This window comes from Dermacentor variabilis, chromosome 7 (assembly GCF_050947875.1).
Source record: "Dermacentor variabilis isolate Ectoservices chromosome 7, ASM5094787v1, whole genome shotgun sequence".
NCBI lineage: Eukaryota > Metazoa > Arthropoda > Arachnida > Ixodida > Ixodidae > Dermacentor > Dermacentor variabilis.
The window spans coordinates 163,841,992-163,865,715 of NC_134574.1; the positions used below are offsets into that span (position 1 = coordinate 163,841,992).

General features: G+C 44.2%; 1 protein-coding gene and 1 long non-coding RNA gene across 9 annotated transcripts in view; one reads left to right on the plus strand and one right to left on the minus strand.

Moving 5' to 3' along the window:
* LOC142588396 (uncharacterized) overlaps nucleotides 1-23,724 on the minus strand; it is a 101,051-nt gene that overhangs the window by 40,988 nt on the left and 36,339 nt on the right. For 2 of the 3 annotated variants that reach the window (XR_012829713.1, XR_012829712.1), the window contains 2 exons: nucleotides 7,288-7,329; nucleotides 5,876-5,980 (listed from right to left, as the gene is read on the minus strand). This is a non-coding gene — a long non-coding RNA (uncharacterized LOC142588396). The remainder of the gene's footprint in view (nucleotides 1-5,875; nucleotides 5,981-7,287; nucleotides 7,330-23,724) is intronic. The other variant, XR_012829714.1, reaches the window with a different exon arrangement.
* LOC142588393 (uncharacterized) overlaps nucleotides 1-23,724 on the plus strand; it is a 52,898-nt gene that overhangs the window by 2,910 nt on the left and 26,264 nt on the right. For 5 of the 6 annotated variants that reach the window (XR_012829709.1, XR_012829710.1, XM_075700037.1 and 2 more), the window contains exons 2-6: nucleotides 6,716-6,769; nucleotides 7,514-7,576; nucleotides 10,369-10,413; nucleotides 18,480-18,542; nucleotides 21,004-21,063. Coding sequence is in view for 3 of the 6 variants with exons in the window: in XM_075700037.1 (XP_075556152.1) it covers nucleotides 6,716-6,769; nucleotides 7,514-7,576; nucleotides 10,369-10,413; nucleotides 18,480-18,542; nucleotides 21,004-21,063 (285 nt within the window). In the remaining 3 variants the exon portion in view is untranslated. The remainder of the gene's footprint in view (nucleotides 1-6,715; nucleotides 6,770-7,513; nucleotides 7,577-10,368; nucleotides 10,414-18,479; nucleotides 18,543-21,003; nucleotides 21,064-23,724) is intronic. The other variant, XR_012829711.1, reaches the window with a different exon arrangement.

Sequence of the window (23,724 nt, forward strand, 5' to 3'; positions counted from 1 at the left end):
GGAGTTCTTTGGTTGCGTCGCGGTACAGCCAGATGGGTAAATATTGTTCCCTTTCATGGGCGTACCCTCAACTTATTGCAAGTTTCCGAAGAACTGATTTGTCATAATAAATATTCCTATATTCCGAAGTGTCGATTGAGTCAGCGTCTTGCTGCGATCTTCTAGCCTCCTGATTGGCCGAGACAGTAAATCGACTGCCCTGGAAAGGTGTTGGTGCCGGATTTGATCCCTGTATCAAGACGAATTTTGATCAACTATGAAGCTAGCTTTCTTCTAGAGCTTTTTCTTTGCATCCTTCCTTTATAGTTTCTTTTGTAGCTTGGTGTAACAGTCGGGAGGATGACAGCTTCTCCTTTTCCAAAACACAAATTTTTTACGAAAAAATTTAAACAGCTCTATTGCATTAGTAGTGAGGTTGGCTACACTAACAGCTACCCTCTGTTTTATCATCAAGTATTCATTTATATTGACACCAGCTGTCTGTTGGTGGAGTAGCTTCTTGTCACATACACGGGCCTTTTTTTTTAGGTTGTTTGTATGCTGTCTGGGGTAAAGTAAATGAACACTGCCACTTACGGGCGGGCTACAAGCACTGCAATAATTCAAATCCATTCGGCCCTACGGGAGTAACTACAGCAGTACAGTTCTGTTCTATTTCAGATTGCTAGTACAATTGCATTGGTGCAGTTTTACACTGCCCCTGATAGGGCAAACGGCAATCGCAGTGGTGCAGTTCCGACTTTGCAGCAGCTGTTCATTTGAGCTTCGCCCCAACTTGTATAGAAGTAGTAATTCAGCACTTGTTTCAGAAATTTTAAGAACAATGCACTTCAAGTTTGAAAAAGTGTACATATGCCTACATATGCGGCGTTGCTCTACCAGGCTCTCAGGTGCATTGTGCGTATGTCAAATGACTAAAGCACACTCTTATATAAGTAAACTATTTGCCTATCTGAGGATGTCAGTTAGGGTTTCTTCACATTGGAGGATGCTTTTTAGGTTTCTGCTGTGCATACAATGTACTGGAGAGCCTGGAATCGGCACTGCCGCATAAGAGGGAATATGTACCATCTTTAAAAACTAAACCTCTCTGCACTTGGAGTTCCTGAAACAAGCCTTCACTGAGTATGCGAGATGGTGCGAAGCTGCATCAAATCTTCACAATATTCACAAATAGTTGAAATAAGCTTTTAGCGCGTAAAAAAGGAAATGCATAATTCTAAGCCAGAATACGAAGTCCATATTGGCACGCGTACTTAATTTTATACAACGTTTCGCCGCCTAATGGCCAAAATACATGGAGCGAACTTTCACGACGAAGTTCGGGCGGCAGGAAATCTGCCGCGGCGCGACGCCGTATGTTCGTCGGGCTGCGCTACATAGAGCGAAGACACGGCGGCCGCCGCCGGCGAGTCGCTGTGTTGTTACCAGTAAGGCTAGACGAGGCAAATGCGCTGTAGTGAAACACATGACACACACAAAAAGAACTTTAACGACAACTATTATCGCTTTTGAATTGCAGAACACTCTAAAAACGCATAAAATTTTGTTTAGAAATGATTTCTCGTGTTTTTTATGTGTTTGAGACATTCATGAGCCGATGTAGTTTAAAGACAGCGGCGATGCTATGCGTTGCGGCAACACTGGGCGGGAAGCCTAGTCGGAAGTCGGGACGGATAGTGAGACCTGATTGGCTCGCTTTGGGGCGCCGCTCGTTTGCCGCTTCCGGTATCGTCGACGCCCGACGAACTTTTCTGCGCCAGCTAGATCGGCGGCGAACGACGTTTTCTCCGCCGCCGTCCGTTGGGCGTACGCCACCGGGCGTCGAACGCCGACTATTCGTCGCATATTCGCTCCATGTATTCTGGCCTTAACAAATGTTATCGCACAGCGCGGGACGCGCCTGCATGTATCCGAAGTTTCTGGAAAGTTATCGATGCTTCTATCCGCTGTTTGTTGTCGCCGAACCTTGTGTTATCTGATTTCATCGCCTGACGCGAATGGTGTAGAACTTTGTGGAAGGCACGCGGGTCTCAACGATTAGTCTGGAACATTCGACGACTGCTGTATAAAAGCCGATGCGCTTGACCCGCTGATCAGATTTTCGACGATCGCCGAGTTTGTTCGCCGCTACCGTTGTTCTTTGAGTGTAGCCTGTTCTTGAGAGCACAAGTTTGCCCAATAAAACGCTCGTTACGTTAATCACAGTTTCGCTGCCTTCTTAACCGTCACTACCACGTGACAATATGCAACATGAATAAAAATTCACCCTCACGTAATGTAAATGGTGCACATCTTGTGGAAGTCGAACCAATCTATACCAATGCAGAAATTATCAAATGATCGAGGTATAATTTATTACCAAAAATACAGTTTGTGTGGCCAAATATTTAGCTCCGGGGTTTAAGGTAGACCTTACACAAGGAGCAAGTGCGATATACATGATGATTTAGTAACTAAACTGCATGCTAATGGTATTGAAGACAACATTGTCGCTGGATAGCATGTTAGCTTCAAGAAAACAATACGTGGCTATTAATGACGGCATCTCTGATACACTAGATGTACACGCAGGGGTACCACAAGGGTCTGTGCTCGGTCCATTGTTGTTTCTGGTTTATATCAACGATATCTATTTTTCAGTGCAACCTCCTGTAAAGATCCGACTGTTTGCGGACGATTGTGTCCTTTATACCAGCGTAAATCAACACGCTGATCAAGTCAGACTAAATGATGCCTTGCATTCAATCAGTGCATGGTGTGATAAATGGGGCTTGAAACTCAATACTTCGAAAAGGGCAAGCATAACATTTAGTAACAAAACAGAACCTTTACAATTTGCTTACACCATTAAAAAGCTCAGGTTAAAAAAACTAGGTAGGGGAAGTATTTGGGTGTTACACTCACAAGTTATTTAAGTTGGGAACCCCATATAGATAATGTTTGCAGTAACGCACTGAAAAAGCTGCCATTTTTAAAAGAAAAACTACGTCATGCGTCACCTTCTGCAATGTTAACAGCATACAAAGCTCTCATTAGTCCAAAGTTAGAATATGCGGACCTAATCTGGAGTCTGTATTAACAATATTTAATTAAAAATAGAAAGGGTGCAGAACGTGGCTTTGAGGTTTATCTATTCTACCTATTCGCGCTTTTCGAGCGTATCATTTCTTCGCGATAGGATGAAGATGAAAAACCTCGATCACAGTAGAATGGTATCCAGATTAAAATTTATCTATCGGCTTTACCATGGTCACTTTCCTGCGTCAACGTCACATAGCCGAGCCGCCAATACGCTTTGCCCATACACAACTCAACAAAACAGTTAGGCAATCATTCAGTTACCTTAGCATGCATCAATATTCCCTGTTCCCTCATGCTATTTCCTTATGGAATGAATTACCGCAAGAATTACTTAACGCTAAGACCACACAATCGTTCGTTCATCTTGTGAATGCTTTTCCTTTTGATGAACAGCCTCCTGCACATAGGGAAGGAAATTAATTAATTGTTGTCTGCGTTTTGTACTAAAATGAGGTAAAAATGCTGAATTGAGGGATCTGGTGTGCGTCCATGGTTTATCACTACTTTGTTGTTGAATTGCAAACTACAACTATTCTTCCTAAATCGCATTTATTGTTGATAATTCTGAATTTCAAAGACTGATGTTCCTGTATATTATATCCTTATATATTTTTATTATTGTTCTGTATTCTACTTTCGATTTCCAACCTTGTTTATCACTACTGATGTAACCACTCCTGCTTGGACTCGAATAGGGCCTGCAGTATTTGTAAATAAATAAAAATAAATAAAAAACACACAAATCATACAGGCACCAGCAACATTGCTACTTCTGTAATTAAGATTCGCTGCGTTAACATATAAACAAGGAAGAGAGGATGCAAGATGGAGTAACATCACAAGTCACTCCTTTGTTTGGTGCTTAAGAAACACATCTTGTTTTCTGTTAGTACAAGAAGTACTTAGTTATGTTCAAAAATACATGCTATCTTTTGCACTAACAACTTTTTTCAGTTGTTAGTGCGAAACATGATGTTTGATCCACTCATCAAACATCAGTCTTTTCACAAAGCATATATTTTGGCATATTGAAAAGCGTTAGCGTATAAAACATTCGCACATCAGAAGAAATGCGCATTAGCTTTTCTACAATGGCCAGAACATCTCTCCGAACAGATGAACTGAAAACTCATGCCTAAAAAATCCGGCAAAAATCAGTCAGGAATAGCTGAATACGCTTGCTGGCAACGAAAAATTTGCTTCGTCTGCTGGTGCTTCTCACAAGAAAACACTAGTTAGATAGGCGCATTAGCTCCCCAGGAATCTACAAAAAGTATAAATGGACCAAGATTTGGGTAAAATATGTAGATTTCTCCATGCGACAAATTAGAACGAACTACAACGGCAAACCAAATTCAACGGTTATTTAAAGACAAAACAAAACAGGTGACATTTCAATGAATGGACCGGCCCATTTTTTCAAGCATTAAAATTTCTCACCGCGGCTAGCCGACCAAGTCAGCCTGTGCCTTCCTACCTCTAACCCGTTCTTTTTTTTCATTCTCATTGCCTTTTCCAGTGCTGCCAGAAAGAACGCCTGTCTAACTTTATCTCTGTTGCTCTAGCTATTTGTAAGTTTTAACACCACATATTTGTCGCTCCAGAAAGCTTTAATTGTCAACATATTAGTATAAAAACCTTATTGGGCAAGTTTGTATCCATGTACATCTCACTGTGTTGGATTTCGCACCAATATTCCGCCGCAGAGAAAACAAAGTACTGGGGCCGTCTTATCAATCGATCAATTTCATCTCTTTCGACGCATTGGAATCGGCTGAGCCAGCGGACAGGATGCCGATCGCACCAGTCTGTCGTTGCACCGTTTTTCAATTAGGGACCAAGACACCGGATGTTTTTATTCTGAGCTAGCTGTTATACTTAGTGTGCCGGGGCTGTTTCACTGAAATTTTGGAACAGGAACATCTGTTCGGTGCACGCATGGCAAGGCCACATACGTTATACGTGAAAACGCTATGCGCGATAACGAAAGGATAGTTCATTCGCATGTGCATTAAAATTCGTCTTGGGCTGAATAATAAGCCTGAAATACTATTCGAAGCAAATATCAGTGAACTAGTGGTGTAAACGCCTAAAACGAAGGCGTTGTTCATCACAGAAAACAAGTGTTTTCTCGGCTATCAGCATTACATCTCGGTAGGTCTCGATGCAAGAAGTGTCGGAATTGTGACACATCACGAATAAGATATGTGAGGGATTCGTCAATAGAACCGGTCGTGGGGCTAGTTGGCTCATAGCTTTCAAAAGATGAAGCGCCAACCGAGACAGCACACCAAGAAAGAACACTGACAGGACAAGGCAGGTCAATGATGCCTTGTGCTGTCATTGTTCTTTCTTAGCGTGCTGTCTCGGTTGGAGCTTCATCTTTTGAAACGATCTGTCAATTTTGTCTCATAAAATTAGGAACAGCCCCAATGGTCGCGCATCCTATCGTCAATTGAGCTTCGTTTATTATGTAGTCTTGATTGTTTTAAGAGAAGACGTATATACTTTATTAAAATAACATATTTCCGTTTTTCAAGACATACAAGATGCCCTTTTGAGGCTGCTTGAAAGACGCCTTGAAAACGCTTCTGAGATGTTCAATCTAAAGCAAGAGGCAGCGTAAAAGTGCTGCCATTTCATTCCTGGACTTCAGATAGCATAGAAGGGCCGATGTGATGAATGACGAGGAGAAACATTGCCCAAAGAAAAGTTAACGTGGTACTAGACAACATTCTTCCATATCCTAGATGGCATCTGACATTTCGAATTGCAATTACCATTTACCTACCTTTGTCGAGCTGGTAACTTCATTGGTCTTCCGTGGTGCAGGCCGCGTTTGTTGACCGTGGCGGCTTCTTTGGCAGTTAGAAGACGCATAGCTTCGGCCCATCACCTTAGGAATAACCAGTACAGCAAAGCATAAATAACGGGGTCAACTGGCCATCGCAGTTACATACTTCAAACACTCGTAAGGACGACAAGAAGCCGACACGCAGTGCAGTCACGGCACCATCATGACTGTAGATATATATAAAAGAAAGAAAGAAAGAAAGAAGGAAAGAAAGGAAGAAAGAAAGAAGGAAAGAAAGCTAGAAAGAAGAAAATTCAGAGTGTTAAGGTGAATAAAGCCTGTTTTTTTTTTGTCGACGAATTCACCCTAAAGATTTCCTTCATCTGTACGATAGCACTTATATTGCTCTAAGTCGTTGGTAAATGTTTTACTTCTGAGCATTGTGTCTATTGTGCCTAATCTGGGCATTTTTCTTCAAGTAATATGCCGCATCACCTAAACAAAGCACCTGTCTCCTTCCACAGTAGATAACCCTTAGAAATGCGTTTACACCAAAGCGGAATTCCCATATAAACGCGCACAAGTGAGCACGCTCTACACAAAAGCTGACCGGCTGATGTTTAAAAACGGAGCAGCGGCTTCAAGTGCTTTCGGTTATCTTCTCGACAATAGAATATAAGTGCTGAGAATTTCGTGGTAGTGCATAGCTGCGCGTAGGTGACCTCATTCTTTCATTGGAAGGCTTTAAAAGAACGCTAAGTGCAAGCTGCTTTTAACCTTCCTTATTTGCAGTGCCACACGTGCTACATTAATGCTTTGTTATACTCGTATGTGTAGGTATACACAATGCGAGTGACAGCCGCGGACGGCAACGAGAGTTAGCTCCTTCCAGTAAGTACACTAGCGACATCAGCTGACTAGAACATCAGCTCACATCAGAGCAGCATACACCTTTATATCAGTATAAAGCTGTGTGCTGCTCTAGTGTCAGCTGATGCGACGGCAAACTGACAATTGATTTTCTAGGTCACCATGTTTTCGCAGTTAAGAGGCGCGTATATATAAAACTCTATAGCTAGACTTTGGTTTTTGCTTAGAGAAAGGACTGACGAGGGCTTGAATGGTTTTCTTTTGTGTAATAGGTACCAACCGATGATCTGCTCAATGAACAATAAAATTATTACCAGCCTTTATTTAGCACGAACACCTGTGGAAATAGCTAGCCCTAGAACACGGAACAATCTATTGTGGCAGTTTCGTCTACTGAAGCACGATGCAACCAAGGATACATATTTTTATAGTGTGGATGTTCCGCATTGACCGGCATGCTGATTTGCTAATGTGCATTAAAGACAAGTGTTATTAGAGAGCCCTGCGACATTTCCTGCATAATACGATGTTGAACTCACTTATTCATTTTATTTTTGCTGCTGTACCTTAAGGCAGCCCACCTGAAATAAATTTTCAAAAATTACAAATTGATTATCCATATTACTAGCCACTCGAATAGCTTTAAAGTTTTTACTTGGAGAGCTTTCAAGAGTTTGTCAGATTTATTGAAACGTGTCTTCAAAATTTGATGTAATAAACGTGGGTGTTTATGTCATGCATGCGCTTTTCTGAACATGTTTTTAGGAACGCAACGAAAACCTACTGGAACTGGGAACTCACGAAAGCCATCAGGGTCACGTAAACCAAGTGAGTACACTTGCCACCTCCTGACTTAAGCAAATCCTACAGTAATCTTTGACAACTACAAGAACTACGACGCATAGAAGAGTGCCTGCTGTGCAGATTATCGCAAGGCCTCAAGTGTATGCAGTTCTGTTTTCTTTTTCGCAACGTATTCTCTTCTGGTTGACCTCCCTGCCTTTCCTGTCCTTGCTTTCTCTCTCTCTCTCTCTCTCTCTCTCTCTCTCTCTTGTTTTTTTTTTCGCAGCGTATTGGTACACATCTACGTGTGGTTGTTATGACGCGCACAGAAGCTGCACTCGCTTCTGAGTCTTTCAGGAAGTTTATCAAAAACATTCCTTATCGAAAGTACTTGTGTCTGGAAAAGAATTTGAGGGAGTTTACCCAATAGCGAGAAAAACTAGAGCGTTTTTTTTAACTATGTATAAGTTTTAAAAATCTCCATGGTAGATAGCACAGCTACCATCTTTGTACTGTAGGACTCAAAGAGAAGGTTAGTGCTGCAATTGGAAAGGAGAATTGGTCGTGACTAATTAAATTAAATTCACTAATTAGCTTCTTTTGTTATATACTTGGCATATATTGCAATTCACAAATTGTAGTCACTGGGTTTCCAAGGCATATCAACTTAAAACGAATCCTGAGGATGGCATCATTTAAAGATAAGCGATGTCATAAGTTCAGTAAAAATGCACTTTTCACTTACTTTTTGAACAAAACGTCGTTTAATGCATGAATACTTTGTTTAGCGCAAAACAACAGGCACAAGAAAGACGACCAGGACAAGGCGCTACTCTCAACTGGCATCATTTTATTGCGTCACTCCTTTATAGACCGCCCAAACCAGAGGAACATGCGCAGTGAGCACCATGCGGTGGAGCCACCAACATCCAATCCCAAGAGCGCACTCATGCGACAGAATCCAAAAAAACCAAATTCAGCGCTGTACAAAGTTAAGGAAGGCACACTAATGCACTGTGATCCCAATGACTGAATGAAAAATGCTTCCGATAACTCTCGGGCGGTGGTGTCACGGCTCTTTTTCAAGATCGTGGTATCACGAAACATGGGTTTGCAGTTGTTTTTTGGATTCTGTCGCATGAGTGCGCTCTTGGTATCGAATGTTGGTGGCTCCACCGCATGGTGCTCACTGCGCATGTTCCTCTGGTTTGAGCGGTCTATAAAGGAGTGACGCAATAAAATGATGTCAGTTGAGAGTAGCGCCTTGTCCTGGTCGTCTTTCTTGTGCCTGTCGTTTTGCGCTAAACAAAGTATTCATGGATTCGCACCAACTAGCCCGCCAACGCATTGTGTCGTTTAATGCATTCAATCAGAATTGTAACGGAACCACCAATGTATTGCAGCACCCTTTTTGGGAATATCTCGAAAAGTGTCATCCTGATAATTCGTAGACTGCAATATGCGTCATAAATTAATTTAATAAAGATTCCACTTGCGACATTTCGATAATTAGCTGAGCTTGCATTTTCGTTTCGCGCGTGAGTAATACCCACTTCTACGAGCAATCCAGCTCTAGAAGTAGACTTGTGCTATCGACTACAGGCGATTTTTGAATATTGCGCATTGCATAAAACGAAACACCCGATATGAAAAGACGAAAAACGTGCTTCTTATGATATGCTTGCCGGCCACTGCAATGATGTGGTCTCGCTGTCAGTTGTTAATGCAATAAGCATTCTGCGGGAACTTCATCCAGTCTATGGTACCTCTCTTTGTCCTCAGCTAACCTCTTTCATGCAAACTTTGGTCACTGGGTAGCACATGGTCTAATGGATAGAGCATCGCGCTGCGTGTAGAGGGAGTCACAGCGTTCGAATGTAACTGTCCGACCGTCGGACCCAACCTGGTTTACTGGATGTGGGCCTCTATGTATGACCCGGTCTTCAATTAACCTCTTTGGCGCAAACTTTGGTTAACGTGTATGTGGCATTGGCTATGTGCGCCTCTTGAATGAGTTGTTGGTCCTGAACCCTGTTCTCACAGTGCAGCAGCCCGATGCTTTGCCCATTTGACAATTGACTATCCAGTGACCCAAGGTGGCGTTAAAGATCTTTGCCAAGGCTAGAGATACATACCGCAAACTGGGCGAAGTTACCGAACAATACGAAAGTTACCAAAGAATACTAAAGCATACCAAAGTTACCAAAGAAGAAAGTATCCGCTTTCACATTTCGCTCGTCTATTGAAAACCTGAGGTGCTACCAGTGAGAGCACTGCTTTCGTGATCGTACACAGGAAAACTAACAAAACCAGCATGCGCACGGCATACAAGGATACAAAGCGTGATGCAATTAGAAAATGCTATAACTAAATAATGTCGTGCATGCCCCATAGTGGTTGTGCAACCGTACGGAATATTCAAGAAACTTCTTTTTTTATCCTCCGAGTAGCTTACCCCCCTTTGCGCAAACCCCGCTGAGTTCCAAGTTTTACGGGGATTTCGATGTATTCAAAGAGAACGCCATTACACTAAAAACACCATTGCAAGAACATCCATCGCGTAAATTCACAAGAATATAGACGTTTTAAGCGGTCAACAGTGTTGGAACAAGGAATGTCGCTGTATAGAGCCAACATTATGAAAAACGGATTTGTCTTCGCAGACTTGCCGTCCCTGCTTTTCGAAACTTTTTATTCCAGCGACATTCCTTGTTAAACCACTGCTCATAACTTCTGCTAAAGCAGTAATTGAGAGAACTGTGGGCATAGACATGGGATATTATTGACAGGGAGAACATTCATGATGGCCTCACAAGTATGTTTTTGTGCATCCTTAGGAGGACCTAGACTTCCCGTCAGAAAGCCTGGGGCACAATTTTCAGGTGAGTAGTAAATATAGCTCATAACTAAATTGAAACAAACAATATTAACCACGTAACTAATTATAACTTCGATACATATGACAGTATAACCAATATTGCTATACGCCTGCCGTTTTTTTTTTACTTATCGTTTATAGAACGTGCGTGTTTTATGTGCTTTCATAGCTTAAGAACGACTCAAAAAGAAAAATACACAACATAAAATCAAGGCTGAAAATTATCAGCCATTGTGTACAATTGGCTGCTCATATATATCATCACCATCATTACAGCCTATCCTTATGTCCACTGCAGGATGAAAGCCTCTCCTAGCCATCTCCAATTAGTCCTGTCTTGCGCTCTCTGATTCTAAGTTGCGCCTGCAAATTTCCTAATTTTATCACCCTACATAATTTTCTGCCGTCCTCGACTGCACTTGTCGATCCTTGGAACCCATTTTGTGACTATAATGATCTGCCCGGTATCTACCCTTCGCATTACCGCATTACATTACTTGCCCAGATCCATTTTTTTTCTCTTTATGTCAAGTAGAATATCGGCCATCCTTGTTTGCTCTCTGATCCACACCACTATTTTCATATCTCTTTCTTTGTATATTACATATTTCTTTCCATCGCTTTGTACGCGGTCCTTAACTTGTTCTGCAGCTTCTTTGTTAAGCCCAAGTTTCTACCCCATAGGTTAGCAGTGGTAGAATGCAATGATTGCACACTTTTCTTTTCAACTACAGTGTTAAGCTCCTAGTTACGATTTGGTAAGGCCTGCCGCATGCACTCCAATTTATTTTTATTCTTCTGTAAATTGACACTGTAGACTCTAAAGGCTGATTGGCGATCATGAATTTCTGTGCCTTTGCCAGGCTATTTATTGAACATTACGTTTGTCGTCTGCATACCAGTCATCCGCCCCACTCTTTCGCTTCGTCGGTTAAGACCTTGAGTAATTTGTTGCAATTCATCTCCGGTTTCGCAGACCAGGACAATGTCCTCAGCTATCCGAAGGTTGCTGAGGTATTCATCACTGACCACCACTCCTAAACCTTCCCAGTCTAATAGCTTGAATACTTCTAAGCATCCAGTGAATAGCATTGGAGATATTGTGTCTCCTTGCCTGACCCCTTTCTTGATAGGTAAGTTTCTGCTTTCCTTGTAGAGTAACACAATAGCTGTTGAATCTTTGCGAACATTTCCCACGTTATTCACTTATGCCTCTGTATTTCCTCCTTACGCAATGACGTCATAACTGGGGATATTTATTGAATCGAATTCCTTTTCATGATTTCTGAAAGCTATATAGAGGGATTCTACTCCACAGATTTCTCAATTGCCTGATTGATGAGATGGACGTGATTCATTGTAGAATATTCCTTCCTGAAGCCAACTTGTTGTCTTGGCTGATTGAAGTCAAGTGTTGCTTCGATATTATTACAAATCATTTTGGTGATTTTTATACAATACTGAAAGTAAGCTAACGGGCCTATAATTCACTTATTTAACGTCTTCCTTCTTATGGATCATTATACTCTTGGAATTCTTCAAACAGTCTGGTACAGTTGAAGTCGTGGGGCATTACGTATAAAGGGCCGCAAGCTCTTCAAGCATAGTATCTCCACCGTCTTCCATAAAATTGACTGCAGATTATCGGAAGGCCTCAAGTGTATGCAGTTTTGTTTTCTTTTTCGCAAGATATTCTCTTCTGGTTGACGTCCCTGCCTTTCCTGTCCTTGCTTTCTCTCTCTCTATTGTTTTTTTGCAACGTATTGATACACATCTACATGTGTACCGACCCGACCTTACCCTCACGAAACACATCCGACACACAGACTGGATCAACACCGAGGAGACCCTCGGTAGCGACCCCTGCATACTGAACACTATCGTTTACACTCGACCCTTACATCGCCCCCTTGCACAAGCCAAACTTCCCGACTGGAATGCTTCCCGCCATGCCCTCCCAGTAACTTCTCTCTTGGAACAAGGCTACTCCACTTGGGCGCACGGACTCATGCAAACACTCCGTTCACACAAAAAGCAGATACAGCTTACGGAACGCGCACCGGACGTGGATAACCACCTGATGCACCTCTGGGAAGCTCGCCGTAGCTTAATCAAACGATGGCGGCGGCAGAAACACAATCGTAAACTCCGCACTCGTGTCTCTGACCTTACTCAGCAAGCAGCCGAGTACGCTGCCCAGCTCGCCGACACTAACTGGGTAGGTAGATGTAACAGCGCAGCAAAACAGATGTCGAGCCGCAGCACTTGGCGTCTCATCAGGAGTCTCATAGACCCTGCACAAACACGATCGGAAACCAAGAAACACCTCACTCGCGCACCACACAACTTTCAAGGAAACACGGAGCAGCTAGGGAAGGCTTTGCGCTCAAAATACCTCAATCAGGATCGAGACCCGCGAGGGATAAATTATTCGTATGCAGGCTGCGATAACCCGGAAATGGATCAGCCTTTCCAGCTTCACGACCTTCGCGCCGCTGTTGCACGAATGCGCAGGGGGACGGCGCCCGGGAGGGATAAGGTAACAGTCAAACTATTGGCAAACCTTCCAGATCGGAAGTACGAAACCCTACTCGAATACATCAACGCCATTTGGACGGGAGACACTTCGTTGCCAGTCGATTGGAAGACATCGTTGGTAACCTTTATCCCGAAGGCGGGGAAATCGGTAAACAAAGACAACCTCCGGCCCATCTCCCTCACTTCATGTGTAGGGAAACTCATGGAAACGATGGTCCGTGACCGCCTCTCGGAATATTGACATGTGTTCTTATCTTTATCGGGCAACCACGTTTCGCCGCCTAACAAATGTAATCGCACAGCGTGGGACGCGCCTGCATGTATCCGAAGTTTCTGGAAAGTTATCGATGCTTCTATCCGTTGTCTGTTGTCGCCGAACCTTATGTTATCTGATTTCATCACCTAACGCGAATGGTGTAGAACTTTGTGGAAGGCACGCGGGTCCGAACGATTAGTCTGGACCATTCGACGACTGCTCTATAAAAGCCGACGCGCTTGACCCGCTGATCCGATTTCCGACGATCGCCGACCGTGTTCGCCGCTATCGTTGTGCTATAAGTCTAGCCTGTTTTTGCGGGCACAGGTTCACCCAATAAAAGCTAGTTTGTATTCCACCGTATTGCTGCTTTCGTCACCGTCACTACCACGTGACATCTGGTGGAGGTGCTTGTGCGTTCATGTACCGAACGCCCCCACAAAGCCGCGATCCAAGCCCGAAGCCCGAGGACAGAACCAACATCGCCCAAGACCAGCGTGCTAGCCGCAGACTGCAAGGACTGCCCCCAGAGCACGGACTTCTACCTGAGACGACAAAGAAGATCGTGATCGTGATCGAGAGCAAGACACCGTCGCCGACACCATGTTCGGCTTGCGACCTCATAAGTCGGCACAAGACATCCTTTTACAGCTTCATCCCGAGATCCTCGAACCCACAGAACACTCACATAACGGCAAGATAGTCCTGGCACTCGACCTCAAGGGTGCCTTTGATAATGTTGAGCACGCCGTCATATTAACGCACCTTTGCGAGACCAACTGCAGCGCTCGTACATTCAACAATATCAAACATTTCTTAACGGACCGCTTGGCCTATATACGCCTACAAGAGACCCAGTACGACCCATTTGAGATGGGAACACGGGGCACACCACAAGGCGCTGTGTTGCCCCCGCTTCTTTTTAACATTGCCATGGCACACCTCCCGGCCCAGCTGGCGGGTGTCGATGGTGTTCAGCATGCGCTGTACGCCGACGACATCTCCATCTGGGCCACTACGGGAAACATAGGAGAGATGGAGGAATGCCTGCAAGCAGCGGCGAGCATAGTAGACCTCTATGCCATGTACTTCGGCCTCCAACGCTCCCCGTCCAAATCTCTATTTGTGCATATTCGAATTTCCCCGAAATGCAAAATCTCAGTTCAGCTTTCTCTCTCCAGTGACCCCATCCGAGAAGTGGAAGAGATTCGAATACTCGGTCTCTTCATTAATCAACACCGTAAGGCAGGCACAACTCTTGCCAAACTCCGCAAGGTCGGCGACCAGGTGGGCCGGATGGTTCGCCGCCTTTCCAACAAGCGAGGAGGGTTGCGAAGTAAGGATGCGGTGCGGCTCGCACATGCCTTCGTAACTAGTCGAGTACTGTACTCGACCCCATACCTACGCTTACGGAAACATGACGAAGATTGCTTGGAGGTAGTACTCCGCAAAATGTTCAAGAGAGCCCTCGACCTCCCGATCTCCACTTCCAACGCGCGTCTTCTCGCGTTGAGGGGGGTAAACAACTATCGGAAACTTCGCGAGGCGCATCTCGGTAACCAATACACGCGTCTCGCCCAGACCGTGTCCGGTCGCCGCCTCTTAGACCGGTTACATATTAAGCAGGACCACCATACGATGGAAAGGGTTTTAGTGCCCGAACTATGGAGACGGGCCCTCTACGTTCGACCCCTTCCAACTAAGATGAGCAAGGAGGAGCATAATGGCCAGCGCCAGGCACGGGCGGATGCCCTGCACCGCCACTATGGCTCTAAGAAACACGTCTCCTACGTCGATATTGCAGGCCCCAACCACTCCAGGGGGGGATGGTACACGGCTCCTCATCACTCCTGTCGCTGACAAAATTCTTCGCCGCTTTATTCGTGACTGCGATCCAACTCATCGCTCAATAATATGGGTCCCCAGCCACCAAGGCATGCCAGGTAACGAAGGCGCCCATGAGGCAGCCCGTGCACTCACTTACCGGGTACCAGGCATCACTTGGGAGGACCTTGACCCAGATCACATCCCTCTTCTTTCTTTTAAAGACATTAGTGAGCACTATCGTGCCGAACACCGCCGTTACCCGTTTCCTTTGAATGGACTGGGTAAAGCTGGCGAACGAACTCTCCTTAGGCTCTTTACAAACACCCTGCTGTGCCCGGCGGTTCTCAAACACTTTGACCCTTCTTTTGACGGCCGCCACTCTTTCTGTGGGGAGTTGGCCGACATCTTCCACATGGCTTGGGCATGCAGGCAAAATCCTTCTCTCCCCCCCATCACCCCTTCCCCTTCCCGAGAGGACTGGGAGGCGGCCCTACTCGGCTGCCAGGAATTATCGGCCCAACAAGCCCTAGTTCGGCGGACCTGCGTAGCGGTCAAGACCAACGGGGTCCCGGAATGAGAGACTCCGCCCAGTATTGCAAGGGGCGCGACCAACTAGAGGTCTCTCCCCGAGCACCTCTCCGTATATATAGCCCAATAAATGCTTTTCACCACCACCACCGTGTATGGTATGCGCACGACTGCTCACGGGTGAGCGATGGTACGCGTGAACATTCATGCGAGCAGCGGAAGCCGGAACGCTTCCCTTGCTACGGCAGCGCCAGTCAAGTGGAGCTCGATTGTAGGGCTACTCAGTTTCGTTGATTTCACATCCAAACGCACTGCAGATCTGCAGACATCACCTTACACGCACGGGCCGCGCAAGCATGTTGATATCAAGACTGCATCACGACAATTCCCCCATCGGTTCAGCGTGAATACGCCTTGACCATTCGCATATAATTTTTATCTAAATAACAAAAATTGGACAAAAAATCGTTTGTCCCTCAATTAGTGTAGCAACTCCGAATCGCTCAAAATCGCTCAGGAATACATAATTTAGTGCCAGAACAATGTGAGATGCCCAGGATTTTCGATATGTCTACCCATTCAAAGCATCCTGAGTTGCATACAGGCTGAGAAAGAGAGAGAGAGAGGAGTGGAAGCCGGTGACGTGAAAGAAAGTAGAGGAGAGATGAGAGAGGCAACCCTTTGATGAAGAGCAGACATACAGGCTGAAGCACCCAAGATCGTCACTTTGCTAATGTCTGCAATCAGTTAAGCGCTGTAAAGGGTGCCGTATTCTTTTCACGACAGACAGATGACCCGCCGTGGTTGCTCAGTGGCTATGGTGTTGGGCTGCTGAGCACGAGGTAGCGAGATCGAATCCCGGCCACGGCGGCCGCATTTCGATGGAGGCGAAATGCGAAAACACCCGTGTGTTTAGATTTAGGTGCACGTTAAAGAACCCCAGGTGGTCGAAATTTCAGGAGTCCTCCACTACGGCGTGCTTCATAATCAGAAAGTGGTTTTGGCACGTAAAACCCCATAATTTAATTTAAGAGACAGATGACGGCTCACGTCCCACAGGAAAGTACAATGCCCTCTCCACAGCTCAAAGAAAAGATGTTTTCCACGTGTTAACAACAGGAGTGCCAATGTAGAAAAAAAAGTGTATGCGCGTGAAGTGTGGGAAGCCGGTTACGTGAGAGAGTAGAGGAGGGATGGGAGAGCATAGAAAAGCGTGTATGTGTATATGTAGAGCGCAACGTATGGTGGTCTGCTATGTACGACAGTCAGTTGCACTTCGCTCCTCGAAGCGGTACAACGTCTGTCGAGTGAGCTCCTGAACAACACCTTGCAGTTCTTTGAGCGCGGTTTAAATCGCGCATCTAGGACTTCAAGAATGTGCGACGTAATGCTGACACATGTCTGTCGTATTCAGCGCTAAATTACCACAGAATTTTCTTTACGCGCAAGCCTACATGCCCCGTTTGTGAAATCTGCGAGAAACTCGGATGGACAGGTGGGCTAGTTGGTACTGCATTATCAGAAAACTTTGAGTGGGAAAACGACACTGGACGTAGAAAACCAGGGAAAACAGGGGGAAGGAGGGAGACGGAAATGCAAGAGAATGAGCAAAAAGTAGAATACGTAGAAAGGGAACACGTAGAAAATGTAGAATAACGTAGAAAAGGAACACAGCACTGAAAGGAACACAGCACGTGTGGTGCGCATTCCTTTTCTGCGTCTAGTGTCTTTCTTGCTTTCGGTTTTCTAAGTCTGAGGTCACTGAGCTGGAAGAAGGAATTCGATCACCGAAGGTGGAGGGCGCCTGGAAGAAGCGAGGAGGAGCGTGCGGTGGAGTTGAGGAGGAAGCTGGAGTTGGGGCGTCGCGGAGGAAAAGGCTGGGTGGAAACGCTTAGTTACCTTCTCTAACAGATGCTACAGACTGTGTGTACGCTGTGGATGTACCGCGTTCGTCTGGCAATCGAAAGGCCGAGCGAGAAGGACAGAGCAGCAATGCAAGCGGCGGCAGGGCAAGCGTGAGTCAATCGACCCCGACTATGGAAGCGCGGATTACGCGCAAGCGTGTGAGAATATCACTTATACGCTTGAGCGTAACCTGCGTTCACACAGTTAAATGACACTATATTTTTTCCTAAACAGAAAGGAAAATCATGTAGGGCTTCATGGGCCAACGTGCGTCCAATTTCCACAACAACGCGACCACGTGTGCAAGTTGGTATGCGATTTTGAAAGAAGCAATGCTAAAAACTGGACAAAACGAATAGCCACTAGACAAGGTACTGACTAACATCTTGAATGTTTGTTGCACGCAAAGTGGCTTCTAAACCTTAGAAGGGGAATGAAAGTAAGAGCGAAAAAAATACGTTTCACGAAACCAAGACTAAGTTGGTAGTCAATGCATTATCTTGTGTCGTCTTTTGTCCCGTTTTAGCGCAGTCTTGGTCCAAAAGTGAAAGTTTTGTTTTCTAGCTAAGACGTCGTGATCTGTTTCAGCCAGGTTATAACATTTAAAAAAGGAATCGAAAGCTTATATTCAGAGATTAAAAGTTTATTACTAGGAAAAAAAATTTTACATTGGCTGCTGGAGGAGTAAACCAGTTTCTGGGAATTTCTAGCGTATCCCAAGAACCACAAAAAGCCTTTACACACACAGACCTTACGCACATGAAGCAATGTGTCCCAATGTGAACGAAATCTTCACTGCTAGTCGACTCCAGAAAGCGCAGCATCGACTTCAAAGTTGGAAAGTCTGTTACACATTAGGGGCTCTGAAGCCCGGAGAAATCATCACCTACGTCAACACTTCCATAAAGGCTGCTGAGAGTGATTTTGCACGTATTTAACCAGTGTGAGTGCGACGCTACCAACTTTGAAAGTTCAGGAGCGAAGTGTGAAACAGATGTGCTTTTGTATATTTTTAGCTGGTCGAAACAAACCATCACGTGGAAGGGGACGTGTCTCGAAGAAACCTGGGAGGAAACCGCGTGAGTACAGCGCACCCCCTGCACTGAGATGCAATTTCTTTGTACTGCTTCATAGATTCAACAACCACCGTTAGCCAAAACCTTCCTATAGAGCAGCAAAACTATAAATCGTAGTGCTATGTATATTGTAACTCATACTGCTCTGATAGCTAGAGTAAAAACTGCATTCTTGACTCATTTATATATTCATTTTGCTTGTTGTCAATGCTGGTGTAAATATCGTCGTGAAAGCGATAAACAATATTATTTCTTCTAAATATTCACTATACAATCCGCAGTCAGGACTCAAGGTAACAAAGGACACAGAAGCTTTCGTTTTACGCCTGATTTCCTTTATAGAGTGATTAGTAACAATTGAAGTATACTACTTTCAGTATACCTTAACATTAAAAAACAAGGCGCAAGCGACACCATCAACCCTGCATATTTTATATAAAGTTTAAAAGATATTTACCTTTTGAAGCATAAAATCTTTTTTATAACGCAAGAATATTTGAAAGAGAAAGCATGTTTGACGTCTTTCCTTCTTACTATCTTGGATTTGTGCGCCACGGATTTTTACCTGAAGCTCATGTTGCTGGGCTAGTCGGTTCATATTGATGAGTATACCATAAACATGATCGCTTTGGCGCAAACAAGGAAGGACTTGAAAGGTGCTCCCGTTGTTTCCTTCCGTCCTTCCATGTTTGCGCCGAATCGATCATATTTATGGTCTACTCAGCGAATTTTTACGTGAATCTCCAACTGCCAACGCAACTTGCTACCTGGCCGAGCTGAGGCGCCTGGAAGGTTGAGTGCGCAGCGTCCGACCAGATTTCTCGAAAGAGTGTCGCTGGATTTTGCACCGCAAGAATGCCCTCGCCTACTCTGCATTATTATAGCGTGTAAGTTTTAGCCACTCAATTACGTCACTATGCTTAAGCGCCCTTTAAACTTGTCTTATTTACCCTCCCCCCCCCCCCCCCTGCGAAGTTTGTTTACAAATTTAAAAACTAGTACTCTGCAGGCAGCATTACGGCAACCTGACGACAGTGCAAAAAGAAGCGACATCGCAGCAGGAACGTGTAACGGAACAAGAAGACTTCGAAGAGTGCTCCTAACAATAGAAAAACAGGTGGAACTGGTTAGTTTCGTCTAACGGGTAGCATATTGAAAGTTACCACATTGACGTATGTGAATGTTTCAGAAATGAATATTAAAAAAATACTAAACAATATTTCGCCCCAGACTTCGCTGGTAAATAAATACATTACTTCTTTGTCCTTTTAAATTACAAAACCCTGTTGCAAACAGACATGAGGCTTTTAACAGCTCGACTTAAAAGGCCCACCGACGCTTCAGACGCGTGTCCTGAATTGTAGTCATTTTCACTATGTTTACATTCTGAGTTATTCCTGTGCTAAGAATCTCAAAACTTACGAATATATAATATTAAGAAACAGATTTCAGGTATGCTGATCCTTCATATTAGCGTGAAGGGTCCTCTGTCTTTTGAAGCAGCTTTTTTAAAATTATTCTCATGCAGATGCGTAATATGATTTCAAAAGACGAAGCGAAAACAGAGGCAGCACACCAATGAAGAAACAACAATGACAGGAAGCGCCTTGTCCGGTCATTGATGTTTCTTCATTGGTGTGCTGCGTCTGTTGGCGCTTCATCTTTTGAAAGCTATGAACCAGCTAGCCCCACAACGTGTTCTACTGCGCAATATGAGGGAATTGCAAAATATATTTCGAACACCTAGGTGGACTAATTGTCACCACATTGCTCGAAACGACATTTGGCTTGTTACCCCTATTGGACTCACAGGGGGGACTCCGGGGACCTGCGCGCTACCGAACCGGACAATGCGACAGCAGCGCTGACAGTATTGGGCATGCAACTGTTCAGACAGCCCTTCTCCTAGGGCTCCTTGTATATTAAATTAAGCCAAGCCTCCCCCCTCGCCTCTGAGGCTACCCTGTATCCGCCCCTCGTTGACTCCAACGAAAAAAATGCACTTCCATCATTTTTGAACAAATTTTATTTATGTTGAAGTTGTAGTGTCAAGCGGCTTACTGATAAATGTAGCAGGGGCTGCTAAAGTACCATAGAGAAAGGGAAAACTTGATGAAACATGTTTACAGAAAAAGGGCAATCCTGGTGCCATAATGTTGCTTACGTACCAGAAAGAGTTGCAGGAAAAGCATAGAAATCTGAAGGACCGAGCGGATGTCATAAGCATGATTATTAACATCAGTGCGTGTTTTGATGACGTCTTGCCGTTCGTCGAAAGTTGTGTATCACTCGTAGTTTCTGTTTACTGTGTTTCCAAAGAAACCTGCTATCTGACAGCAGAATTTTCAGAACTTCGATTCGTATAGAATAGCACCATACACGCAAAGGAACTCGAATCAGTTTCTAGTAAGAGCAAACTAAGAAGTGTCGAAACACAACAGACTGACTTGAGGTATATTTTTAGGTGGTCAGAATCATGCAACTAACAGGCATGCACAACTCCAAACACCATCAGAACCTGTGGGTGAGTGCAGCTACCGCCTTTTGTTTTTGTTTTTAAACAGAAGCGAGCTGTGGTATGTATCTGAGAAAATTGCTTTTGAATCTCGGTTTTCAGGACCTACGAGTTTTGTGAACTTGGTGTAATTGTGAGAGAATTTATTCACCTATCTCGAGAAAGCTATAGAGTTAAGGGAAGCTGAAGACGTTAGCTCTACTACAAGCTTAGCTCCATGTAATGCAGATCGCGTACTACGATATAATACCCCATATTTTTGTTTTACATTGATGACGGAGTGAAAACAATAATGCACCTGAAGAAACTAGCTTATTTGCGCCGCGCTTTAACTACTGCCGCACATGATGCTAAACTGCTCTTATATGAAAGATTAATTCCTCCATTATAGAAGAACACGCATGAGTGGTTCGATACCCATACAAGCAGTGCGAAAGAAGTTAATTTGAATCTGTGCAAATAAAGTATATTTGTTTCATCTACCATAAATACAGTCGCAGTTTTTTCCTGACACAGGCGCGTACCTATGGTAAATTGTTAAAATTTATTGCCTATGTTTGCATAGTTTATGCTTAGTTAGTGCTCCAACTTCACTTCTCCTATCGCCCTAAAATAGGTTGGCCGTATGTGTAAATAAATAAATAAATAAATAAATAAATAAATAAATAAATAAATAGATAGATAAATAAATAAATAAATAAATAAATTTGTATGTCTAGCGCATTCATTCGAGTATTTGTAGGAAACTTTATTGTGACACTCACATCAAAAGTATTTGTTAAAGGTAGTGTGAATATTAGCTATATGATCATTTATTCTAGCTACGCGCCAGAGCCAAACTATATAAGCCAAACAAGTCAATGCCTGAACATTAGATTGTCTGAACCTAGGCGCTCCCTAACGGGTAATGTCGACTCACATGTCGCGTGGCATTGCTCTGAGCATGGGTGCACTCCAATCTATGAAGACACCACAATTTTTTACGGGCATAGAAATGAGACTACGAGGGAGAATATTGAGGCCTACTATATCAAGAAAAAAAGATCGCGTTGTGTAACCTTGCCATCATTAAATTTGTATGAGAATGAATTTTAATTTTCATAGCGCCTCGCATTAGATTACGGCACTCGTCGTTTTGTCCTGCGCACCGATAATGTCGCCATCGATGGTATAACACGCGACTGTGGGTTTCAGTACATAAGTTTGTGCACGCCTTCGAATAAAGTTAGTTGCGATTTCAGGTTCCTGCCTTCTGTCGTCGTCGTCTTGCGCCGCCCCGTCAAGATGTTTAACCTCTTTCATCTGCGCCTTGGAACGCGAGCGATCTCACTTAACATCTTAAGAAATGCTTGACTGAAGCTAGGTGTACTTAAACTCTACACCAATTAAGTAACTAACAGAGAATTCGCAAAGGCGTTACTGCAGTTTCTGCTCGATGCAGAGTCACAAGCACTTATTTGATTTTAAGTTATTCCTCATATGCCACGCCTGACTCCTCCATCAATAAAAAGAAGAGAGGCTTAACTACATTTATCTCAGAGTCAGTAATACTGTAACAGATATTGTTGGAATAACTTTTTTTTCTGAAGCGGTCGGAGCTGTCATTATCGTATTTGAAGTAGTCATGGTTCCTGCGCAGAACATTTCGACCCGTTCTATGGCGCAACAGATCGACAAATCACCAGAGCATAAAAGTTGGTTGCGGCCACATTTAACATGTACGTAAAATTGGATTCCGGGTTCGGAAAGTGTGCCCATAAGCAGCTATCGTCAGGACGCTGGAGTGTTGTGCTGCCATTGTTGTTCTCGTTACCCAGGCATCGATCGTTATCGCAGTGGTAGTCCTTGTCACCGTTGTTCTGCAAGTATTCAGTGTTCTATATGCTGCTTGCGGCACCTCGGCTTTCAAGTGGCCCTACAATACATTCATTGTCTGTTTAGGCTGCGCTCCGTGATTAAGAGAATAAATACAAAGGAAGGGCCCTGCAAGCTTAAAATCAAAATGTCTAGTTTGCTTTCTCCACTCTGAGTGGAAACATTTGATAAAAGATAGCATAGAAAAAGCCGGCTTGTTTAACGTGCGGTGGACAAGCGTGCTTCTCTTGTAACGCAGAAGTACCAGCAAACGCTCTGGAGCCTTGTTTCAACCAGAGAGCTGCTAACGTAACTGAATCAGAATCTGAGAAGCAGGAATAAATATTGAAAAGGTGGCTGGCAAAAGCAAATGCGTGTGTAATAGCTGATGACGCCAAGAAATGGATTCGGAGTTGGGAAAACATAGTATTTATTACTCAGATCAGTGCCTTTGCAAGTGACGAAAAGTGATATTACTACTGGCAAATATTTCTTGCATGGAAGTTGCCCTAAAATGTCCCGTTGTACCAGGCTACTACGGGTTATGGAAAGTCCATTTACCTGAGCCCCAGTGACTCGCATGAAGCGAGGGCGTCAGAACAACTGTTTGAATGTGCCCGCCGGAAGCAATATATGTGAATTAAAGGTGGGCATGCTGACACGCACACAAGGAGTAAACAGGAGAGCATATATTCCGCCTGCTCTTCAGTAGCGTGAATCCCTACCACATTGGTGAACTCTCTGGCACACCGAGAAATAAGTGGCACATCCATATTGACGGTAGGAGTCGAAATGCAATGAAAAAAAATAGTGGTA